At 44.1% G+C, this 24,179-nt stretch overlaps 2 protein-coding genes across 3 annotated transcripts in view; one reads left to right on the top strand and one right to left on the bottom strand.

Annotated features, from left to right (window-relative positions):
- Nucleotides 1–2,134, top strand: part of LOC144155527 (transmembrane protein 231-like) — an 11,477-nt gene extending 9,343 nt beyond the window's left edge. Inside the window, exon 7 of the mRNA XM_077687033.1 lies at nt 13–2,134. Coding sequence (XP_077543159.1) covers nt 13–169 — 157 coding nt within the window. The 3' untranslated portion in view covers nt 170–2,134. The remainder of the gene's footprint in view (nt 1–12) is intronic.
- Dysb (dystrobrevin binding protein dysbindin) lies at nt 544–24,157 on the bottom strand. Of its 2 annotated transcripts, XM_077687034.1 has the most exons (10): nt 23,429–24,157; nt 23,071–23,109; nt 22,928–22,984; nt 22,767–22,827; nt 22,140–22,272; nt 21,348–21,503; nt 16,519–16,560; nt 15,353–15,493; nt 12,548–12,661; nt 544–843 (listed from the first exon to the last, which is right to left on the bottom strand). In XM_077687034.1, the coding sequence occupies exons 1-10, from the start codon at nt 23,482–23,484 to the stop codon at nt 794–796; spliced, it is 849 nt and encodes a 282-aa protein (XP_077543160.1). In that variant the 5' UTR covers nt 23,485–24,157; the 3' UTR covers nt 544–793. The 2 variants fall into 2 exon arrangements, with proteins under 2 accessions (XP_077543160.1, XP_077543161.1); XM_077687035.1 differs by lacking the exon at nt 16,519–16,560.
- Nucleotides 24,158–24,179: the final 22 nt, after the last annotated feature.

The following is a 24,179-nucleotide window of genomic DNA, read 5'->3' as shown; positions in this document are numbered from 1 at the left end:
TTTTTTGCAAAGGTATCGCCCTGGCACGTGGCAAGTGCTGAAGCATGCTTGGACCCAGTACTTGGCGTTCCTAGCAATTTTTCTGTTTTTGGGTCAAAGGGTGAAGGAGTTTGTCTTTGCAAACCAGATTCTAGAGACATACCGCAGGCTCTGTAGCTGTCACGAATAGCTGCATGCAGCCACCAGCTTCGCTGCACTGCAAGCGCTGCGCTGCACAGACAGGGCAGCCTGCTCCAAAACTGGCAAGACTTGCTGTGCAGGTTAGTGCCACGTCTTGTTTGTTCCCCGAGTTTGCAAGTGCTTTGGGGGTGAAAGGAACACTGGCTGGAAATCAAAAGGAGCGTCAAGAAGGCGTCTGGGAAAGCAGATAATGTGGCATGTATTAGCTCCAGAGATTTTGCACCTCCGCTTGCTTTAACCCCACGCTAGCATTACGGGCGACAACAGAGCACATTCTGGTGCTCTCTGCCAGGAACGCGCACCTTTGGGGCCCTGCAGAAAAGTGAAGACGACGCTCTCCCATTCGCATTTCAAGGCAGAGAATGTGTTGCACATTTCACTCCTTTATTTTGCTAACAGTGGGCTTTATATTACATAATATTACACCATTTTTCTTTGAAGGTTACGCATGCCAAGCATGCTCAGTGCATAGACTAGAGAAGCACTGTGTCAAGTTCCCCCACAAGCATGCTTCTGAATTGCAGCATGCAAGCTGCACAGTTGTGGGCAAGCACCCCAGTTTTTTGTTTTCTTTCTGACGTCTTCATGTCCTCACCGGCATTGCAAACAGTTGCTACTGTGCTGCTATTTCTTCAACACTGTCTTCCACTGCCACTGAACCATCTGCAAGAGAAAGATTTCAGCGTTAATCCCCTTTTCAAGTGTATTTATTTAATAAACAAGCACTTTTCTGAACACATTCCTTAGGTTAGTGAAGATGGTGGGACATGGCACCACCCTGCTCCTCAAGAGGGACAATAAGGAATCTTTCTACACTAGTATCTAATCATTGGTCACCACCTCCCATATGACATCATTCCTGTGAGCAGTGCAGGCAGTGCGATGGCTGTTTGGGCTGCCATGTTTGGGCTACCCTTGGGAAGTTGGGGTGGGACCACGCCAGTTTCACTGGCCTAGATCGCCGCCGAAATTAGACACCGCACATTTTTATAGTACAAAACATCCACTGAAAGAGGGAACGGGATTGCACTTCTATTTCTTGCTTGCTTCCCACATTGGGGAGGTGCAGGATGAACCAGCACTGCCCCTTATGTGAGTGGGATCTGAAGACACAATGGCAATGACTATGTGTGAACAAGTTTTTCCTAGGAGCTAGGCACACATAATTTATTTTTTGCAAACATTTAGCAACATCTTCCATCTTTAGCCAGTACACCACTACACAGGGTATACAAGACAGGATAAGGTTGAAGAAAGTTTGTGACATGCGTACAGATGCAGAGATTTTTTGCTGGAGTCGGGCATACATCACATTCTACGATGAAAAACCATATTACACTAGAGGGCTTGTCAACGGAAATGCTTTCAGCAATGGCGCTTTCTCCAATTTTGGCATAGGACAATTTGTTAGGATCACCCCTACCCCTCAAAATCAGGACAGACCTGCACTGGAAATGTTGAGGGCTGCTTAGTATAAATATTACTGTATTTGCACAATTCCAACGCGCACATTTTTTTTTGTTAAAAGCAACCCTAAAATTTATTTGCGCGCTACATTCCCGCTCAAAACACAAAAGCGGTTTCAATGTTTCCCGTTTTAGTTTTATTGCCAGCAGGAGCTTGATAACAAGTTTATGATGTCTTTTACATCTGCATGGTAGAATCTGCTTTAAATCAGTTTGTGGAATTTTCATGAGAAACCTCACCTGTGCGTTTCGTGCAAATAACGTACCTTTTACTTGAATGAATGCTTCATGTCACCTGCCATCAAATAGTTTTTGCTGATGATGCAATGCTGCCTTTGCATTATTTTTTTTTTTCATGCCACTTCTGCATTTACAACTGCCCAAATACAATTTTTCTGTTTGCAAACAGCACCTTTGCAACTTCACAACTTTGCAGCTGTCAAATATGTTGAAAGGAGTGGTAAGACAAATAAAAGATTTCCCCCTTCCCTTTTGTATTTCCCTTTTTTACTTTGATGACATAGTGATGCACTTAAGACTAGTTTCTATGAATACCACTTCTGTTTGGCCTAAGCACCACTTCAAATTTTGGGGCACTACGAGTGGCCATGTTCAATGCTGCAGTGCACTACCATTGCTGTGTGCAGCAGTGAGATATAATCTTCCCACGGGACTCATAGTTGCCTTGCAGTTTATGCTGCCTCACAGTATTTTAAAGTACAACATGGTAATAGCAAACTGTTATTTACTACAAACTTTGACTCTCCCATTTCTTCGTGCACGTGCAGTGCACTTTGAGTCCACATTTAAAGGCACCATGAAGATGAGATAAAATTTCACCTCCATCAAAATAATTCGCTCGTCAGACTAGCACTAACACCAGTTTTAATGCCAAATTAAACCAAATTAATTTATATTGAGAAAAAAAAACACAACGAACGTGAGATAAAAACAGAACGAACATTTGCAACTCATTAGCTACTTCTCCATATTTGATTTGTGACACAATGTGTCTAACTATGCAAACCAAACGAATGGATTATTGCAATAGTTTTGGAGGACTGCAACTAACGATCATAGCGCTTAAAATTAAGCATGACGTTATTTTGTGCTGTGCTCAAAAGGCGATTAACAAAATGCTACACTGAAAAAAAGAAAAAGAAATCAACATGCATACAAGGAAAAAGTCACAAGCGACTTCTGCACTGCAAATGCACTGTGCGATCTATTGAGAGGCTCTTGCAGCAGTGTGATAGCTTCTGAAGTCAGAAGAAATGCACAAGAACCGACTCCACCGTTTTCTCACGACGCACTGAAGGGTCAGGTGAGCGGAAGATCTTCAGTTGTAGTCACTTCCCTTGCCCAAAGCAAAGGCAAAGGCCGTGGCTATTCCGTTACAAGGCATAGAGCTACTCTCACTGAAACACCCTCACTGGTTTTACTAGCTTTGATCAACGATTCCAAACTTTCATTTTCTCAAACAATGGCGTTTACTACATGTACTGCCTGCCTGTTTTTGGCTGCTCCCTAAACTACGTCACAGGACCCCCGCTGCATCATATAATGGCACAGTAAGCGGATAATTTGAAGTTCACCCCTTTAAACAGTACTTCCTCAGTGATGGCAGAGATGTTTCCCATTGAACAAAACTGCAGCGAGGTATGGGCTGTCCAAGCAAAGTTGTATGTTTTCTTGATGGCCCCTTGAATGAAAATATTCAAAAAGCTTGCATGGGTGTAACAAGCAAAATTCCTATATAACTTTGCTGAATTAGGTTTGAAATGTACCAATGTACAGTCGTCAAAACTGTTAACAACAACAAAACACGAGGTTCCTGCCTACGCATAGAGTGGCAGCTCACGATAGCCACAGTCACATCTTTGGCGCCTGGTTATCGACCCTCACGATGCTGCTCTACTGCACTCGGGTTCTTCAGCGCATGCGCACAGCCTGGCTTAGCAGCCTGAGCACTATCGTAAGCTGCCACTCTGTGCATATGCTGGCACCTCGTTTGTTGTTGTTAACAGTTTTAATGACTGTACGTGAAAGGTTCAAATGAGCCAAAGTGATGAAGCACTGCAGAGGTTTCGGAGCTGTTTTGAAGCAGGGGGGGCTCGAAGCACTCGATGATGATAACGATGATCAATTTTTTGTTCCAGAAACAGAACCACGTTTTTTTGGTGCCTGAAATGGATCTTTTTTTTTTTTTTTTAAGATGTCAGCCCTGGCTTTTACCCCTGAATCTTGAATTATCATTTATTGTAATAATTAAGGCTATTTGTCTGGTTAAAAAAGAGGAATCGTACCCTTTGCATGACACTCGAACTGCACATGCAAGCGCATTCACATGTGATACAACTGACATTGTGAATAAATTTATGGGAAGGAAATAATTTACTCCTTACAGGAACAGCAAAACTCCTGCAACAGTATTGTAGCAGGAAAACTTTGCAAGAAGAAAAGAAACAAAAGGAATTGTAAATTAAGCAATGATTATAACCTTGGCAGATGGGTCGTAGATTCTGGCAGAATGACTCATTTGATTTGATTGATTGATTGATTATGAGGTTTAATGTGCCGACACTACACAGGTGATGAGGCGCACCGTACTGGAGAGCTCCGGATTAATTTTGACCACCTGGGGATCTTTAACGTGCACCGAAATTTCGAACACACGGGCGTTCTCAACTCATTTGTAACGATGAGTGGTCCAAAGTGTGATGACTCATTGGTATTGGGCATCATGCTTTGGACCACTCTTAGCCAGTATTAACAGTGGAGCTGTTTAAGCTTTCTTCTGTCCGTGTGGATTGTTAAGAGGAACTTCTGCTCGGTGAAGTGGAGAGGGGAAAAATGCCAGGGCAAGATGTGTGAGGGAAAGTGGCAAGGAGCCCACGAGCAGGTGTTGGGAGTGCGCGCCTGAAGAAAAAAAAAAAAAACGCTTCCCGTGGCCGGAATCGAACCTCGTTCCTTGCGTTATGAAACCGGCGGCTACCATCTTGCGCTACCATCTCATTCGGGGCACACAGCATTTTCTTTAGCTTAGCAGCGTGGCCACTGGCTTTGGACTTTGGCAGTTTGGAATTTGGACTCTAAGAAGGTGGATTGTCGACTTTGATTTAACTAAGTTTGCATGGAGAAAGCTTTGCTTTTTAACCATCTTTCCCTTAAGAAAGTCAGACCTAAGGAAAGCCAAGTTAAAGGTAGTGAAGACCAGCAGTTCTGCTGTTTCTTCAGTTTTCACTTCTCAACTGCGAAGGTGGCTGAATTTTTTCTTTGGTTTTAGAGCCATGATTTGTAAAGTTGCGCTAAGACCAGGGGGGGTTCAGCCCCGGGGAAAGGGAGTGGGGGGGGAGGAATCGAACCCCCCCTGTGCCCTCCCCCGTATTGCAGAGTCCCTAAGAGCTGTCATCGACTTGCTGTGAATAGACCATGAGTCATGCAAGCTAACAAAAATTCCGAATAATTTACACGGGTCTGGTTCACCACACTGTGCCTGAACGACCAAGCATAGTTTTGGATGAGCAAATCTGATGGATAACAAGGTTCCATATAGAAATGGCTGCAAAAACGTGATGTGTGTGCTGTGACATGATGCATAGTGAAAAGTCATGCTCACATCGCATAATATCACTGTGCAGGGAACATTGCTTGGGTACAATCGTGCACTGGGCATCATCACAGACCTCCTCCTTCGCTTTTCTGAACGCAATCATTGGTTATTCAGGTGTGATGTGGTGAAGCAGAGTCGCACACGCTTTTTAGAGAGAACATTCTAAAATGTCTTCCCCCTAGGTTGGCTCTATTGCAGTGCTTCAGAATGACCAGTCATGGTGATCAGTAGAGACCGTAACTTAGGCAAAATGCGTCTTTTCCCCTTGAGCCCGTATCAAGCCTATTTAACATATAGGTATGAACTAAGTGAAGGAGAGCATTTTGAGAAATAGTATATTGCGCCTAAAAATGCCTTTTGGTGTTATATATGCCTCATCTGGTTTTTCCAGTCTATAATCTGAAAGGACTGTTCTCGCAAAAAGACCCACAACTGGGTGTTTTTCGCGCGCCATTTACGAGAAAAATCCGTAAGCCATGCCAAACACGCCAAGAAACTCAAACCGTGCTCGAACCGCCACCACCTTGACCTCGCTACACCAACTAAGCCGCCAGAGGCCCGTAAGCAGCGACACCGTAGCCAACCTCACCTGCGTCACTTCTGTCCACTTAAGCTGTTTTGTTCTATGTCCTTCTGACGCGCTGTGTGCGCGGACCAATGGTGAAAATGTTTACTGATGTGCCCTATCCATTGCTAACGCATAAAAACAAGCAAAGAAGAAAATGAACACGACACAACCGCACACATGCCACTCAAGGTCAAAGACGCCTCCTAGGGGAAAACCACATGCAAATGTGACACAGCAAAGTTTTAAGGTGACGCCACGAACACGTGCACAGCCATGCGCCGATTATGGGTACACTGCCGGCTGGCAAGATACAGCATGTGTAGGATAAAGAAGGAACGAGAAACGGATCTTATAGGAATGAGAATTTCGGCAATTTTTAAGTACTCTAGTCGTGAAGCAGTCATTTGCCGTGCCGGGTAGCCTTCAAGGGCCCTTGGAAACCTAGCAATGAGAAAATTAATTGCAAAGGATCTTGCGTGCTGTCTAATATTGATAATCGGTATACAGTGCATAGTTACTGAATGGTGTTATTCCCGCAGCTTCGCTAGTCATGTGCTCCTCCAGAACAGAACAACTCAGTTATTTGTACAGGATTAGTGCACTTCCTTGTACAATTCATGGGATTCCTAGGTGTTGTGAAGGGCTGAGGAGGTCGTTTTGACCTGTCAAAGAATAAATACCTCCAGTTAAGATCTTTGTTTGAGGCGCAGTTGTGTCTTCAAGCAGAAGTTACCAATTGTGCCTCTTCCACCAGAGCCCATTTTAACCCTTTTTAAAAAAGCTAGGACAAGGGCGAAAAACTACTACAAAAACACTTGCCGGTGGTATTACAACCTTTGCAGTCAACAAAAGCACCGCAGCCCAAATTATTTAAACGACACTACAGTTGAACTTGGCACATTCGTGTGCTTATTTCACACCTTTAGCAGAAAGCATTTCCACTGCTGAGAGCTGGGACGCCACTCTGACTAAGAATGCTGAGCTGATTTCGAACGCCCCGGACAGATATGCCACCATCCCTGAAGGACCGGTTGCTGATAAGAGCCATTCCTGTCTGACATTTTACCATCCTGTCTGACATAAAATTCCTAGATTTTCTGTGCTAAGAGAACTGCCGAAGGCTCTGAGCAGCAAGCATTCTGATATTACAGATGGAATCAGGTAATAGAGCGTCCTGAAGTACAAGCATGCTCCACTAACTTAGTGGACGTTGAGCGCCGTTTTTTCGCACACAATTATCAACTGAAAGGAGGTGCAACTTCAAGGAGCAAATCATTGGGATGAGTCTAGATTGTCATGGCTTTTAAGCTTTTTATTTGTTGTCAAATCACCCTGCCCTTCACGTAAATCTGCTAAAATAGCAACTCTTGTGTGGCTTATTCTCATGAAAAAAATAAAAGTACTTTCCCACAGCACAAGACTTACCGCTGTTTTCAGTGCAAGTCAAAAATTTGTTGTAAAATATGATACTGAAGTAAATACGAATTCAGTCTATATGTACCTAAATGAACATATTTGATTCCTATATTTGCCTAAATGGCACTTTTCAGTGCCTATTATAGGAGGCTAAAACCTTGATTTTTTGTGCCTAAAGTTCCGGTCTCTATTGATCAGTGGTAGAAACCCCATGAGAGGCTGGGCCCAGCATATGGTTTCACTCGAAAATACTGCCTGTGCAGAGAAATAGCACACCACTGATCGCCTTGACTGGTCATCAGAAAGCACTGCGGTAAGGCTGGCCTACGGGGGGGACTTCTTAGATTCAAGTGCAAGTGACGTTCAGGTTGCTTATCTTGCTAAGGAAGAGGTGCACTTCTCCAAGATACGCAATGTGTGCAGAGTGTAAAAACGTTAAGGTTACACAACACTTTGTGCATAAAAGTGATGGAGCCAACATTTTTACAAACTTAAAGTGTTTGGAGTATACAGCTTTAAAAATAAAACAAAGCAAGGATAATTCAAAACAGTTTTTTTGGGCAAACGTTTCACTTTTGCTCCGCAAAATGCTCTACACCTGCCAATATTGAAACAGTAGCATACTTAAACTCCTTTGTTTCCTGGTGTTATGTTTTTCAAAATTCTGGCAGAAAAATTCGGTGCTATGTTGAAAATTGCCAATTAGGGAGAAATCAAGTTTAAAGTAATGTTTTTCCCATCATTTGGTTTTAATTTCTGTTAACAAGCAAAAATTTTTTTGGTGCCATTAATATACTCTAAGACGTTCAATGCTTTCAAATGTACACTCTATGCAAAAAAATCTGGCAAGAACATGAAAGTAAGGTTGTCGAACTCCCACAACCACTGCAGGTGCCATCTTAGTAATGCTGAAACTGTGGGCTGCTTCATTTTGTAACTGGGAATAACATCACACAGACATTTGCTATTCCTCTCATGTCTTCAGCCATGCTTCGGTAATTTCCTTCAAGCATGCACAGGTGAGAAACGTTTCCAAGCAAGCTTTATATAGGCTGTCCCTGATGTAAACAATTTTTAATGACCCCATGATTCACTAGTGACACTACAGTGACACTAAGGTAGTAATAGTGAACCTTGATGTAGCTAGGAGAGTTTTATTTCAAATTGCAGCCCCTTTGTAATAATAAATATTGTGGTTAACAGCTAACTTTCTGGGAGAAAATTGGGCCTTACATAAAAAAAAAAAAAAGTCCGTACATACATTGTAAATTGCGCACATAAAAGCATTTCGGAACCCCAGTGTGCTCACTGTAAGCAGGCCACACCATACACAACTTTCTCAGGCAACAGGTAGCCCAGCTGTCTTCAGGGCCACAGTCAGGATATACCTATCCAGGACAACATTCTTCATCATTGCCAGTATGGAGGTCACAGTAGTCCTGACTACAAGAGCAGACCGAGTGTCAAAGTTCTAAGAAAATATGCTATGTGCAGCTAACTTGTCAACTTACGAGCGGCACATGGACTTTGCTCTATAAACATTTCAGCTGTGCGTATGGTGCACTTCATATTTCCTGCAATTTTTCAACCTTGCCAATGGTCGTATAGCATTCCTGTTTCACTGGCAGAACTACCCGACCATCCATTACCAGTGTGTTTACTGATAACACAACTACCTTTCTTGCCAACTACGTCCCATTTTCTCATTTGAGCAGACATTAATGAAATTACAACACGGCTGAGCCAGGAGGTGTGGACACCCATATAAAGACGAACTGGACTGAAAGTTTAGAACCATTTCCGTATAGTGTGCCTAAAACGACTGCAAGATAGCAAATACGACAGCTGAAATATGCGCATGCACAGTGCTAACGATCAGCAAGAATCAGTGATTTTGACACCGAAGCTGAGACGAGTGCAACCATTACATAAGCGCAACCACTTTGCGTGCACAGCAGCCCTAGGAGAAGTGTGCCCAGTGGACCAAGTACCTGGCCGGCCTGAATGTCACTTCCACTTCATGGCTGTTTGCGCAATCCGCCGGCAGGTGCAGTGTCGTCTGCTAAGGGGCCTTTAGGGGTGAAGCACCTTAGGGGCTCGGGCTGTCAGCATCTCCTGTTGTCTCGTGCAGTCACGCTACTAAAGCACCAAGACACTTGTTTTCCAAAGCCTCGCGCTAAAATGTAACGCGTACTAAAAGAATACACTGGGACGCTCGTTCTCCAAAGCTGCAGCTTATGACACGAAGACAACTTACGGCCAGTCTTAGCATACTGCCTAACAAGCTGCAGCTTATGACACGAAGACAACTTACGGCCAGTCTTAGCATACTGCCTAACAAGCTGCAGCTTATGACACGAAGACAACTTACGGCCAGTCTGTCTCTCATTTAATTGCTTAAATATGGTCCAACCTTGAAGACCACGCCACTGCCTCAGCAAGCGTGCGACTGCTCTTCCCACCGGATGCTTCGCCCCTCCCCAGGTTTCCCATTAGTAGAGATGGCCCGGGATTTTTTTTAGGGTTTCCAATCAGCCATCCCCCAGTTACAACAGTATGAGCTGTGCATTCAAAAGAAATCAGGGCGGGGTAAAATTTCAGTGCAGTGCAGTTGGCTTTTAAATCAGAGATGCTACAGCTTTTCTGCAATGCTTAGGAACTGAATCACTGGCTATAATGTCGTCAAAATATGCCTACTCCTACAGATCATCCTTGACGAAGTGCTCAAAAGGTATTAGTTAACACCTTCCTTCAGTATACATATATATTCAATATCTGTGCTTGGTGAAACACTCGAGTACCACAATGCTGCTAGAACACAAGCACAGTGACGTTAATACACGTGGTTCGCAATAATACCTAGCGACGATAGACTGTCAAAACTGAAGGCAAAAGAAACGCTCTCTTAATTTTGTAATTCCCGTCAGGAATGAGAAGCAGAAAAGTTTTCAAAAAATAGAGCATGGGATGTGCCCTCGCGACATTTTGCGTTCATGTGAGAGGTGGCACAAGTGAACAAGACTCATGGCCGTATTCAGATTATGTCCTCCACTCCATGTGTTTCCTCGACTCGGTGAGTGGGGGATACCCCAATGCCTTTACACGTGAAAATCGCTTTCAAGGATCTCCTCGACTGGAGGCCCGTATGGAGGACGAATTCAGAATACCAGGGTCAGTCACAGCAAGAGACTCAGCTCGACACATAACAACATTATTCTGCCCATGCGAAATGAATGATGCACGAAAAAAGCAGCAGTGCAGTTTGAAGGTAAAGGCTACCAAATAAAAATAACAGGTAAGGTGGAAAGTTGGGCTTGTCGAAATACGTTCATCTCGCACAGTGTTCAAAAAGAATGGAACAGAACGAGTAACGAATAGACACCATGATCGCCGTCTCTCTACTAAATTTTAATTGAACCATGCAAACTTAAAGAGTGGGTTGTACAACGCTGTGCATGTACAACACCCAACACAACTGCCAAAAAAGTACAACCAAAAAAAGGGCTCAGCGTTTCTTTCTATGCACATAACAGCCAAAACACATTGAAAAACTTCTGGTAATTGCCACGCTCCAACAGCATCAGGATAGTCCACTCCTTTTTTGCACAGTGACACTGAAGGGTAGCTGATGCAACGACTGCCACTTTTTGCGATGTGGCATGCCTTAGTTATTTCCCTGGTAAGCTGGTCTTTGTGTCTAGTGACTACTGTGGTGCTCTTAAACCTCGGAGTACACCCACATCCTCTGCAGTGCAGTGTCAGGTGCAACACAACATCAGTTCCTTGTGACCGCTCATGCTCTTTCATCCTGACATTTAGGCATCGGCCTGTCTTGCCCATGTAAATGCGACCACACGCAAAAAGAAGGTTGTGCAGTTGCTGACCTGTAATCGCCTGAAATTTTTCAGACCCTCAAGGGGCCGAGGTAGCGACCGAAAAAACGGGCAGCCTGAGAAAACGACTCGCGCAACAAAAAAAGTTAATTATTTACGAGTGGCTTGGAAAATTCGTCGATCTGTTTCAGCAGGGCTCCACATTGCCGTATACCAATAGGTCAGCTTGCACGTCGGCGAAGGTGACATTTTGAAGCTTTCGTTGAGGAGGCGGATAAGTCAGGCGGTGTCAGCACCATCGGTAACAACTGGCGATTGAAACTACGATCGGTTGTTGAAGCGGCGATGCAAACAGCACAGCAGACCATATACGACTGAATGGCCAACGTGGCGACTGACGACTAACTTCATTCCTCCATGCCGCTCGCAGGACAGTGCAACAAGCGGTGCCTGCTATCAAGGCTGTATACGAGATCAGCTGGTGATACACATGCAAAATGGGTTCAAGGCTGCAGAACCATAGACTCCATAGAGCACGTGACGGTGCCATGGCAGAGGCCGGACATTCAGGCAGGGACAGAAAATAGGGCGTCCAAAGAATCGGTCGGTGACTGCATACGACACCTGACGCACACGGAATGAATGGTGCAGCGTGCCGCATCCCCTCACTTTTCCCTCCCACCTGCACCTTTATCTCTAGTGCCAGACAAATGCTACTTAGTTTTTTGGGGCCACAAAAGACGCCTACTTCATATCATGATGCAATGTTTTTTAAAGAAGCTGATGCAACAGTCGGTGGATATAAGGTATAACAGCCGTTCTTTTTTTCACATTTTTTTGCTGATTACTTCGCCCCGTTTACTTCTTACTTCGCGTAGGGCTTTTTTGCACCCCCTGGACATACTGTATGCAGGGTATACTGCTGCTTCTATTCTGCGCATTTCCTCGATTTGCCGTTTGATTTCAGTGTTAGTGTGCAGTGGTTAGCAGAAGTTTTTCAACGTTTTTTTGTTGTGTGTGCAAAGAGCAATGCTGAACCCTCATTTTAATTGTAGTTCTTGCCACTGTATTGAGCGTTACGCATGCGCAGTGTTATACGACTCGGTTTATAAGTTTGTGTGTGTCAATAGAAATTTCATCAAGAGATAGCGTGTGCGGTGTCTATTTCTGTCTTGTTGTGCTCCATCCTTCTTTCTTTTTCATGTTTTGCGAGATGAAAAAAATAGGGGTGGTCTGAATAAGCCAGTACTACGTGTTGACGATCAGACTTAGGCATGACAAACAGTTGGTGATCACTTGGAGAGGCCCGTGCCCTGTATCATGATTCTGGGGTTTGCAACTGGTGTTCAAGCTCCTGTTCAAATGCATTTTCACATTTCAAACCTCAATGTAATTATGACTTCAGCAGACTGAAAGAGTTGTTTTGCTTTAGCATTTAGAAAGCAGCTAGTACCACTGGACAATGACAAACCTGTGGTGGAGATTACATCAGCCAGGAACTCGTCCAACGCTTCGCGCTCTTCATCATTTCCTTCTAGGTCGATGTCTTCCAGGTCAACTCTCGCCTCGTGGACAGCCTCAATGCCTGCATGAGATGCGCTTCCTGTTATCACCTGTTGGCACTAGTACACTTGAACCTTGTTGTAAGAGACATGGATGTAAGGAGACAAATGGTTATAAGAGACACTATTCACCCACATGGTTGGATGCCCTATCTTTCCCATTAAAGTGACCTCTTTTATAATAGACATCGAATGTAGAAGATAGTTGATTGTAAAGGACAAGTTATCCTTGAATTTTGGTCAACAACCTCACTAGTAACAGACATTTTAACTTCAGATGCAGTGCCACCAGTCACTAACTGCTGTTGCTTCCATTGCGGAAACAAAGTGGGACAACGGACGCCTGCAGTCGCTATTTATTATAACTTCAGCAAACGCACAGTGGTTCAGTCAGCTATGAAATGACGACGAGAAGCCCTGCCAATGGAAATGCAACTTACAGAAGTGGTTAAAGCTTACTGCCATACATTTGAGACCGCACATGCGGGTTTCTGTGCAAGCCAAGAATGCCGGAAGTGTGCATTGGGCTCTCCCACTCACGTAGCTCCTAATCAAAAAGCATCGCAGATGTTGAGTCCTGCAAGCGTGATGAATAGCCAGAGCACACAGCGGAAGAAGCTGTGCACTCTGGCTATTGATCAGGAACTTGACACCTACCATTCATTTTCCGCAAAGAGTGAAATGAGAGAAAGCCTGTAAATTTGTTGTAAGAAACAGTGTAAATACAGTCATGAAGCAAACAAAAGATCCAGAACTATTTCATAAATTCTAGGGGCCAAACATAAATTAGAATGAACCTTTTGCAACATGCTGTAGCGTTCTTTCGAGCTTATTGTAGTCGTACGGTGCCCACGTTGAACTAGGGGTTGATCAGTTAGTGAAAACATGGTTCCCTGCTTATACAAAATCAGCTCGAACGCTTGCAGCCGTTCCTAAAGGTACACTTTCACAAAAATTACGCATACTGACCACTGACCTGAATGGAAGTACCCTTTACAAAGGCATAACAGGGCTATTTTAACTTGTTCACAGCCTTTGTGGAATGAGTGCATGAGGCTATAATGCAATACAAACTGGCCACACTGCTGAGGGCAAGATTTCATGAGATGTGCGAGAGTGGACCAGGATAAATGGCTGCACCGCCCGACAGTTTCCACCTGCGGTCAGGATTCCCTTGTGTTGCTTTTTTGCTGAGCCTCTTGCTTCTAGCAGAGTAGCTACAAGCCATGGTGAGCCATGCAGCTTGCATGCATATGCAGCCCTGTTCTCCACAATACCTACCCAGTGGAACGTGTGCACTCTTGAGGACCAATGGCAGAAATGAAGCTTCCAAGAACAGTGCACAAGGTGCTGTGCTTGCCCCCACCTAAGCACCCCTTTTGGTCATGAATAAATTGCGGGGATAAATTGGTTGCCATTAGCACAGGACCAGTATACATTGGAGGTCTACGGGAGAGGCCTTTGCCCTGCAGTGGGCGTAGACAGGCTGATGATGATGATAATGATTGGGCCGGATCACACCAGAGTCACATGATCTGGACCACTGATAATTATAATAAAAAAGCCACGGTAGTTTTGTTTTGTCGCAGAAACTGAGGACAACACTTCGGGGGCTGATCTTCTGGATATTGTTGGCAATATCATCGCTCCAAGCTCTCGTTTGCTGCTCAGATATCTCACTTCTGCTTGGCTCGTTTTGCCCATGGCAGTACTCAAACATTAGCTGTATTTGCAGCTCCAAGCTCACACACATTTACATGCAAGGAAAAAAAAGGTGTAATCTAGAAGTCATTAAAAATCTTTAAGCAGTCCCGGCCACTACTTTAAAGGAGTACTGGCAGCAAAGTTCTATTTATAAAACTACCTAATATAGTCCGCTTCATGCAGATGACAAAATGCCTTCCTGATAACATTGTTCCAAACCAATTTTAAATCGATATTATTGCTGCAATTTTGAGATGTGGGGAACAATTTCTCAGCTGCTCTGTGACATCAGACAGGCTGAGGTAGGAGGTATGTGACCGAAGCTCCAAGCAGGTCAAACTTGAAGTGGTCTGCCACTTTCCCTTCAGCGACAAGCATATTAATCAAGAAAGAAACCGAAAAGTCTGTGCACGCCCAAAATGACAACACAAACTCAACCCCTTTTGGTGAAGCTTGTGGCGTCTTGTTTTCACCTTTCACCCCATCGCTTCCTCATCTGGGCAGTTTCATCAAACTTGCTCAATGCGGCGGGACGTACCTTCAAAGGCACTAGGGGAGTAGTGGAGTACAGGTGGTCATGAAAGGAGAGCTTGACTAGTTTTGATGGCAAGGACATGGCTGCTGCCTTGATTGGACAGAAACAGAAGCGAATCCACTCATCCCCAGAACAGCCTGCACCTGCTTTCTGGCTCTCAGCAGCTGAAACCGAAACTGTGAAAGGGGCTGTAATTCAGAACCAGCAGCACATTGGCCAGTTTTAATTTGTACGCTATAGTTTGTGGGCTAGCGGGGCCTCATAAGAGCAACAAAAGTGAAGAACGCAAGTTCGGTGTCGCTACTCTTACGCTGGAAGGCACTTTACCATAAAAGTATAATTTGGCACAGGCACCCTGCTTTTATAAAAATACGCATCTTTCTTGAAACTTGCTATTGACGTTGAGCAGCAGCAACAAGAGGCCCTTTTAATGAGTAGTCTTCAAGACCATGCTGAGCAGCCATGCATTGCTTACGGTGCAGTGTTCTCTGTTCTTTGTACTCTTCGAGGTCCTTGCGGAAGACTTCTCCAAAGGTCTCCTGTCGCTCCCGAAGCACCTCCTGCTCCTGCTCCTCCAGCTGCCGCAACAGAGTCTGGTGGTCCTCTTCCAGCTTCTCTGCGCGTTTCCACAACCCATCCCAAACACGTTTACAGAGACTGGCAGACAGATACGCACCAAGCCCTGACGCCAGGGGCACATCTTGTTTTGCTCTACAGGGACACTACCCTACCTGCTGGCTCCAGGCCCACACCTGGTCAATGCTTGGGGTAAATTTAGACAAAGTAGAAATTTGGTATCACCTTTTTTAAGCTGCCACATTTCATGTGCAATTAGTTTAATAGGTTTTACATGATACACCAACTCTACAGAAAACAGAGGCGATACAGTCTTTGCCAAAATTTTCTAGGCCAGACCTAAGCCTTCTGGACCAGAAGAATTCAAATTTTAACGTATAACAAAAAAATTATAACAAAACAATACATACAAATTATAACAAACAGAATTATAACAAAATTATGACAGTAAGACAGAAAGGTGTTTTCTCTAGCTTCCCGGAATAAAACAATTAAGCCTCGCTCGAGACGCAAGCTTGTACGTTAAATTTTTTGTGGCCCGTGCACTTTCGTCATGGCCTAGAAAATTTTGACAAAGACTGCACATAGAAGGAGTGTGTTGTTCGCCCATAATTAGTGAGAATGCGGAGAATGATGTCTTCTTAAATACGGCACAGAGGTCTTAGTGTAGTGTAGTGCAGTGTAGTAGTGTAGCATATGTAGTAAAACTAAGCCTGCTTATGCCATAGCTCATATTTAAAGATAATTGTCTAAATGTTGCTAACAGAAGTCGTGTCAGAGTAGACCTTTCAAGCGAACCTTTTTCCTTAAATCTCCACAGGTGCAGTTTAACTAGGTTCAATTATACAACACCTAGTGGCATTAGGCAAGCAAACACTACTTTCCTTGCATCATCTTTTTTTTTTTTTTGCCTTTACACCAGGCCTTTCCACTGCTCTGTGATTGTGCCTTGAATACAACGAAAGTTTAAATTCAGGATTTACACACTGAAGCTATGAATCTTGGTCATACGGCGCATTGTAATGACAGCCTATGGGTTATTTTAGACTGCCTGGGGATATTCACCATGCTTCGGTATCCTGTAAACTTGGGTGTTTTTTTTTTCACCTAAAAAAAAAAAAAACGCAATGATAAGGAATTGACCATGAAACTTTATACTGAGCAGCAAAATGCCTCAGCGCCTTTGATGAAAAACAAAATTTTGATTAATGCAGGTAACAGCCAACCTCGGTAAATAGCTTCTGTATTTAAATGACCGAAACAACAAAGACCCAAAAATGTATATTTTGGGGAAAATTACAATTTCAATTGTAATTTTTTGAGAAACTTTTGAGGCAAATTGAGAAACTTTGCCAGCTAGAGTAGAGCTTCTTTTTTCTGAGTTTGCTTGCTAACTTCGAAGCTGCTTAGTACTTTTGCCCCACCAGCCAGAGTAAATGGCTTCTACAGCCCACCTAAGCAATACATACAGTTAAACCCCGCAATAGCAAATCCGCCGGGGAAAGCCAAAAAATTTGCTTTTGCGGGAATTCTGTTGCCACGAGAATGAATCATATAAACGACAGGAAAATCGCCTGCAAACTGAAAATTTATTTCCGAAAGTCGGTTATATTACTTTGCGAGCCTTACCGTGCAGTAACTTCACAGCTCAGCTCTCACACTACAAGAAGTGCTTCATTGCTATTCGTGCTTGCCTAAGAATGACCGAATCGTGTCGAACGCATCCAAAACATCCCACAGGTTCGCCTTCTCTGCACGTTTTTCTCCGTTAGCCCCGGCACCGAGTATGTCCGGGTGTGCAAGCGAAGTCCAACTTCTTCTGCTGAACTTTTCCAGGCAGTGGCACCTCGTTGTTTCGATGCTGTCCACAAAACTAAGTGTGCACTGCTTTGTTGACGTCCAGAAAGGCCACAGCCGTCGCTGCTTTGTTTTGCACACGTGCGCCATTAAAGAGTGGTGTCCTTGCTTTCCAAAATGGTAGAGCGAGCTCCAGACAGCTCCAAACTTGTCGGCGCTATCCTCTCTTTTTCTACTGGGCCACTGGCTTGGACAATGATGGCTGCCTTATCTTGCAGCGATAAAAACTTTTGCTTTTGATTGAGAAAAAATATGCCGACTGCCGCACACACAATGAACGCATGCGTGCTGTTCAACACTAGCCGCCTAGCATAGCCCAAGCCAAAGATGTGCCTTGAGTAACCCTGTGTTGCCCCCTGGTGGTGTCGCTGCGAGGCTGCCTCCATGGCCTCCTGTTGCACACTCTTCTATGTAAACAAATATGACAGCGGCCATGCAAGCACACTGTGGCAGAAGTTTACGCACTTTGAGCCCGAAAAAAATGCCTTTGAGCATTTTTTGGACACTGTTAGCCTCAAATGGGTAGATAAAATGCCGACCACACTTGCAGCGGATTTCGTTAATGCAGGATAGCTTTCCAAAAACATTTCATTGCCGTGAGATATGAAATACATGGGCTTCTATGGACGCTTGCCGGGAATCCAAAAATATTTCGTTGCAGCGGGAATTTCGTACTCATGTGATTTCGTTATCGCTGTATACAGCTTCTGAAGACTTCCTTAACTCAGCACAGTTGACAGGTGTTGTCAGGGCAATTGATTACATATCTGAACGGGAAGGTTAAATACAGTCCCCGACCCTTTCCCAACTTTTATATCCTCTGCAAACATGGGCCCATGTTCCCTGCCAGCATATTATTTTCAGGACAAACTCTGTACACTAAAACTGCCCCAAGTACTTGCGTGGCAAAGCCTTCCCATGTGCTCTACATTCAGCACAGGGCCAGCTACTAAATCTGCAGTGTGACTGGTGGCTAAATGAATGAATAAAGTTTAAAGCTGAACCACTGTCCTAAGCCACCATTTCTCAGAAGGCAGTTCACACTGGAACATTTATTTTTACAGGTTACACATACTGACTACTGAGCTAGGTTTCAAAAGCAACCACGGCAAATCATTTTTTTGGAAGTAAATTAGCAACAGGTCAATGCACGCAATGTAAATCTTTTGTGCCTTATCAATTGTTGGACGTTTACACTAGAAGATAACAACACAAGTAATTTGAAGCTGTACTGATGTCACAAACAGAATATTTCAAGTTTTATCAGGAAAAATGTTGTACCGCTGTACTGTTTGGAACTATGCAGACCAATTAAGCATGGACAGCAAAAGAAAAAAAAAATTAGCAAATAAGCTCTTCACGGGGGATAATACTGAAAATAGGATAATAGTGACGGTTAATTGGTAGGAAAATGAGGAAAAGATTGCGACTGGGTTTCCAATACTTCCCGCCAAAGTTATAAGATACCGAAGTTAATCTTCCAAAAAGCAATTTGTTCAGACTGATCAAAGCTCCTGCAGTAATATATGGTCGCCACTGGTGCAGGCAGCTGTAAATTTATTAAGATGCCGCAACTGGCCAGCCCCTGAAGAGTACACAAATAGTGAACAAGGCAGCTTTGAGAAGAATTTGTTCACAGATGTGTAAGTAGCTAGATCAATGTTCATCATAGGTTTTAAGATGAACGGTACCGACGTTCTCCCACAATTGGTGGCACCCTACATTGCTGAGCTAAAAGTGGCCGGGGGTAGCAATACCAGTCTTTTCATTCTAGTAATTCTCTAGTTAGTCAAGAAGTTGATTGATTGATTGTAGGGTTTAACACGCCGTCACAACGCAGACGATGAGGTGCACCGTAGTGGAGGGCTCCGGATTAATTTTGACCACCTGGGGATCTTTAACGTGCGCCTAAATCTTGTACACACTGGTGTTTCTGCCTTTTGCCTCAATAAAAAAAGCGGCAGCCGCGGCCAGGAATCGAACCCGCGCCCTTGTGCTCAGCAGCGCAATGCTTATCAAGGAATTGTTGCCACTGGGTGTAGTACACTTACAAACTAGGTGCATTACTCCATGGATATGGATAAACCGTATCGATGCCCTTAACTCTTTCATTACTGCACCTATTCAAAATCATTCAATTTGAACGATACCTTGGGCGCCTCTTTTCATAGCGTTCCAGGCGCTTCTGGAACACGTAGAGCTATTTGGAGTTAGCTCAGAAAATGCCCTTTCAAAATCAGTTTTGTTTTCATTTTTGCAACAAAAACATGATTTTTGACACGTGTTTACATCACGAGGGTGTGGAAAAGGGGTGTGGTCATCGCGCATCACTGCTACCAAAGAAGAATGCATGCCACTCGTAATTACTCTGCATCAGTGTTTAGTTTTTGTTATCAGGGCACGAATGCTGAATCACAAGAAGATTTTCAATCGTCAGGTTTGCACTCTGACAGTAATAATTCCTGAAATGGGCTAAAAATACCAAAGCAGTGCCTGTTTGCAAAGTTACTTTATGATTCTAGGCAGTTTTATTGCCTTTGCGCACATTGTTCTGTGTTGTGTTGTAGTTCTACTTACCACAACAGTTTCGGTTTCGTTTCTGCATTGTGAAATTCATATTTGGCGCTACTACGCAGTTACCCTACCTGCCATGGTGCCTTCAGCGTCTGCTACTGATTCTTGAAAAAGAATGCTGCTCCTGATTACACCCCACTCTAACCCAATTTCTGTGATAAGAACTTGCGATGCAAGTCAAATGATAACACCCAGTCGCCAGATATGTGCTCGAACGAGGAGAGCGCTTCAAAGCGGCCTTACACACTGCCAGCTGTTCGCCTGGCAGTTTCGTTTCCATACAATGGTATCTCCAGAGGTCTAGTGTTGCTCCTTAGTTGAACTGTCTATTTGGACGAAGTCAGCAATAAGTTGTGTACTGTTTCATTTAAAAAATGCCAGGTGACGTTGCCATGCAAGAGGCTCGTAGTGCTGATCTTTTTTATTGCGCAACAGCTACTCAGCCAAGGTTTGCAGGGAACGATTCTAGCGCATCACACCTCATACCTGCAAGCAGGGCTACAATAGCGAGTCAGAAGATGATAATAAACAGCAAGTTTACATTTTGAGAGATAACTGACCGTGAAATTCAACAAGCATCAACAACAGAGCTTCGTTTTCAACTCCGCGCATGTTTTTCTGCATCCTGTGCTTGTCCGGATACTGTGCTGGCCATAAATGCAAAGGCAGTCATTGACAAGACGTTTTTACATCACGTGGAGACAAATTGGTGCCTCTGATAATGTCAAACCGCCAGATTTCTTCCAGGGAACCACCCGAAATTGCACATTTTGAAATCAAGGTTGGGCTTCACTGCATGACACGGGCACCACTTGTGCTACATTTTTTTTAATTTCTGACACACTGTTTTTGAAATGTTTTCCTACAGAATGTATATTTGAAATTTTTTCTACTGCCGGTGGTTTGTTATACACAACTCCTTTTTTATCGTTTTCTTCGACAACTTGACAAGAATTTTGATTTTGACATTTTTTTCGCAGCTATGATGTATGAAAACATTGTAAAAACTAGTGTTATTGGAAAGGGCATTAAATAATCTGCATTTTGTGTTCCTGTAACTAGTGCCTAACCAATTTTCTCACAGAAAAAAAGTTTTCTTCTAAAATCGGTCAAATTTCCTGCAGTAACGAAAGAGTTGGATGAGAGCCTTCTGTTGGAACTATGGGGAAAATTATTTGGTCACATATTTACAGCACAGTATACACGAGGATGATAGATAGAATGACACGTCATGATCCTTTTCCTCTAGTCATTGTATGTACTGTACTGTAAATATTTGATATGTGCTACCACATGCCCAACAGGTGCTTAATTATTTGGTGTTCTACGAAATTAGAGGATTACATGTTTTTGGGGGGAATTCAGGCGGCCTACGATATTTCCAAAAGCACAGATTCCAGTTGCAGCTATTCAGAGGCACATAAGAAAAACAAGCAGCCACTGCGAACAGTGGCTGTTCTTACCTTTGAGGCTCTCGAAGTGTCCCTTCTTTTTTTCCCCATACAATGCAAGCTTGAAACGCTCATCCAGCTGCTTTTCCTGCAAGGCTTGTGTCTCAATGACATCCTCCAGGCTGACCAAGCGAAGTTCCACTTCCTCGAACATGCCTTCCAGCTCCCCTGCACACCAAGCACCCACTTATGAGGCAGTGGAGAGCAGACGGGAGTGCTTCCTACCCATTTCACAGAGCACATGAGCATGTGTGAAAATGTAAATGACTAGTATTACGAACTGCCGTAGGGCAGGCCACTTGGCACAAACAGCATCAGACATGTGCTTCCATCGAGCCTGAGCAACCGCAACAAGACTAGGCAATTGACCAATGCCATGCTAGTACGTAGTACTATGTACTAGGGCTCACTCTGAAATGCATGAGAATGGATGCTACAATGCAATACAGAGTTTGATGAAGCCTGCCAATGTCTCTTAAGATAAGCTGTGCGCTAATGTGTACTACGGGCCGATCAAGCACAGTGAGGCTTTCCAAAATAAAAAATATAACGCTAAACTGTACCTCTGAGAAACAAAACCATGACAAACTAAAACTTTTTAGTTGGACTGTTTCCTGTGCACAGTGCTTTCTTGTCAAATGGTTAGTTTCGTTTTTTGTTTTTACCTTGTGGTCGGGCAGCTCTCCCACGGCTGCATCGTTTTCATCTGTTACAGTACATTTAGCAGTTGCGAGCACTACACTGTTTTGTGCGGTTCTGTCTCTCTCGTCTAACACACTTTGATGAAGGAAACTGTGGCCTCACCAATGGTGTTCATGAGGTCCTGGACCCCTTGCTGCAGCTTGGGTAGCTGTGCCAGTTGCAGGTTGAGTTGCTGCATGCTCAGCAGCTGCTGGTGGCAGTAGGACTGCAGCCCAGCAATCAGCACGTCCACTTCCTGCAGAGTTCAACGGCAGTGGGCAGCCTGGTAGCCACAGCAAGCAGCTCACCGTGGGAGCTGCTGCAGTGAACACACACAAAGTACCTGCCACATAACACAGCTGTTATGTTTGTGCTACTGAGCCCAAATCATTGCCCATCACGACTATGCCAAGAGAAAACTTCAATACAGAGTGGCTTATATATTGAAAATGTGAGATAGTAAGAAATACAAGGTGACCTCATCACCTTGGACTACCGGCGGACAGTCCGCCGGTAGTCCAAGGATTTTCCAAAGCCATAGACGTACATGGAAAAAATGCTTCTCGGGGAGTCTGCAGCGAGTTTGAGACTGTAAATTGAAGAGCCCCCCCTTCTTCCCCCCCTGTAGTGTAAGAGCAAGTAAGTAGTAAGTAGTAAGAGCGAGTTTAAGATGGCCATGTCAATTGCTTTTCAAGGACGCTTCCTTTCAGGGTTGATGTCACAGGAAATAACAACAGGCAGTAGACATACCTCCGCTCTCTTTGCGTTGCCTTCATTTTGACTGTGCAATTCTTCCCACTTCGATTGGTAGCTGAAAGTGCAGATAAAACATTTATGATCAGTTTTGAGCTTACTGCTGACACATTCAGCAGAAGGCTAGAAAACGTGTTACAAAGAAGCCAGTTACTTACTAGTGCAAAAAATCAGCTCCAGCATTAACAAGCCTTTTTTCGCATTCTTGTTGAGATCTACAGAGACAGGCGAGAAAATTGGCGTAATCCTGGTAAGCACAAAGCATTTACACAGGGCACACTGGAAACGTGGTTGCGCTTACTTTGGATGCGAAGAATCACCAAGGCTGAGATTCCGGAGACTGAAATGAAAATTTTTACGAATCTGTCAAGACTTTGTAAAAAGCTATTTCTAAGCAACTGTTTTCGTACGGACTGTACCAATAGTAGCCAGTGCTCTCAGACATTTATGAAGTGCGCGGAATGACATGAATAGGCATAAAAAACAGGCATAAAAAACACAAAACAAAAACACCAACAACGCTACATGAACGAATGCGGCAGCGGAATAAAACAAGGTCAGACGAAACATCGTTCGTTCATGAAACGTTGACATTCGTCACGCACACACATAATCACTTCGCAATTACGCGTGTCAGGCGCAAGATGTAATAAACCAACCTGAAACTGAAGTCTTGCTGCACGCTGTACAACTTGTCCCTTAAATTCTCAAGCATTATGAAACAACCGAAAGAGATAATTCAAAGGCGATTCCTAGCCAAAGCTGCCATACGCGATCACACGCAGTCTTTCTTTCTTCAACATACACGCAGAGAGAGAGAGAGAGAGAGAGAGAGAGGAAAAAAATTAACAGAACCGAACCCGAAAAACGCTGGAGTGAGCCATATGATCAAGCTCACACCAACGTTATCAGAACTATTCGAAGTGCCAGACTGGATTGGGCCACACTAGAAAAGCGACACAGGCGGCTCAACGCCTCATCAGATCAGAGTCGTGAGTAGTCAGCTCCAACGTCAAAAACAGCACAAGGAGGTATGTTTGGTCAGTATGACCCACTGAAGCCAGCTAGCCAGCTGCAACGTGACAAGCGGCTGCCCGGGGAGGTTACGTGACTAGCCAGCTGCAACGGGACGAAGAGATCGGGAGTCTTCAAACACCAGCCCCGTCATGCCATCCAACCCAAAGATGCTTCACTACGGTGCACTGGCCTTGGAAACTTTGAGAAACCTCTCAGAGGTACGATGAAACCACGATCATTGCCAGGCCTGACTTGTGGGAGTTGCTCCAGTAACGGTGGCTCCGCCGAGAGCAGGCGACAGTGGGAAGCAAAGTTTTATTTTGTTTTTGTTTTTCCTTTACCGCTGTTACTTTTCTTTCTTTCTCTCTTTCTCCATACTCCATGGAGTAGCTA

The sequence above is a fragment of the Haemaphysalis longicornis genome, unplaced genomic scaffold (genome assembly GCF_048455015.1).
Source record: "Haemaphysalis longicornis isolate Haplotype H1 unplaced genomic scaffold, Haemaphysalis longicornis Haplotype H1 scaffold_1, whole genome shotgun sequence".
Lineage (NCBI taxonomy): Eukaryota > Metazoa > Arthropoda > Arachnida > Ixodida > Ixodidae > Haemaphysalis > Haemaphysalis longicornis.
The sequence above is the reverse complement of the archived record's forward strand: the minus strand, read 5'-3'. Positions and strand labels throughout refer to the sequence as shown.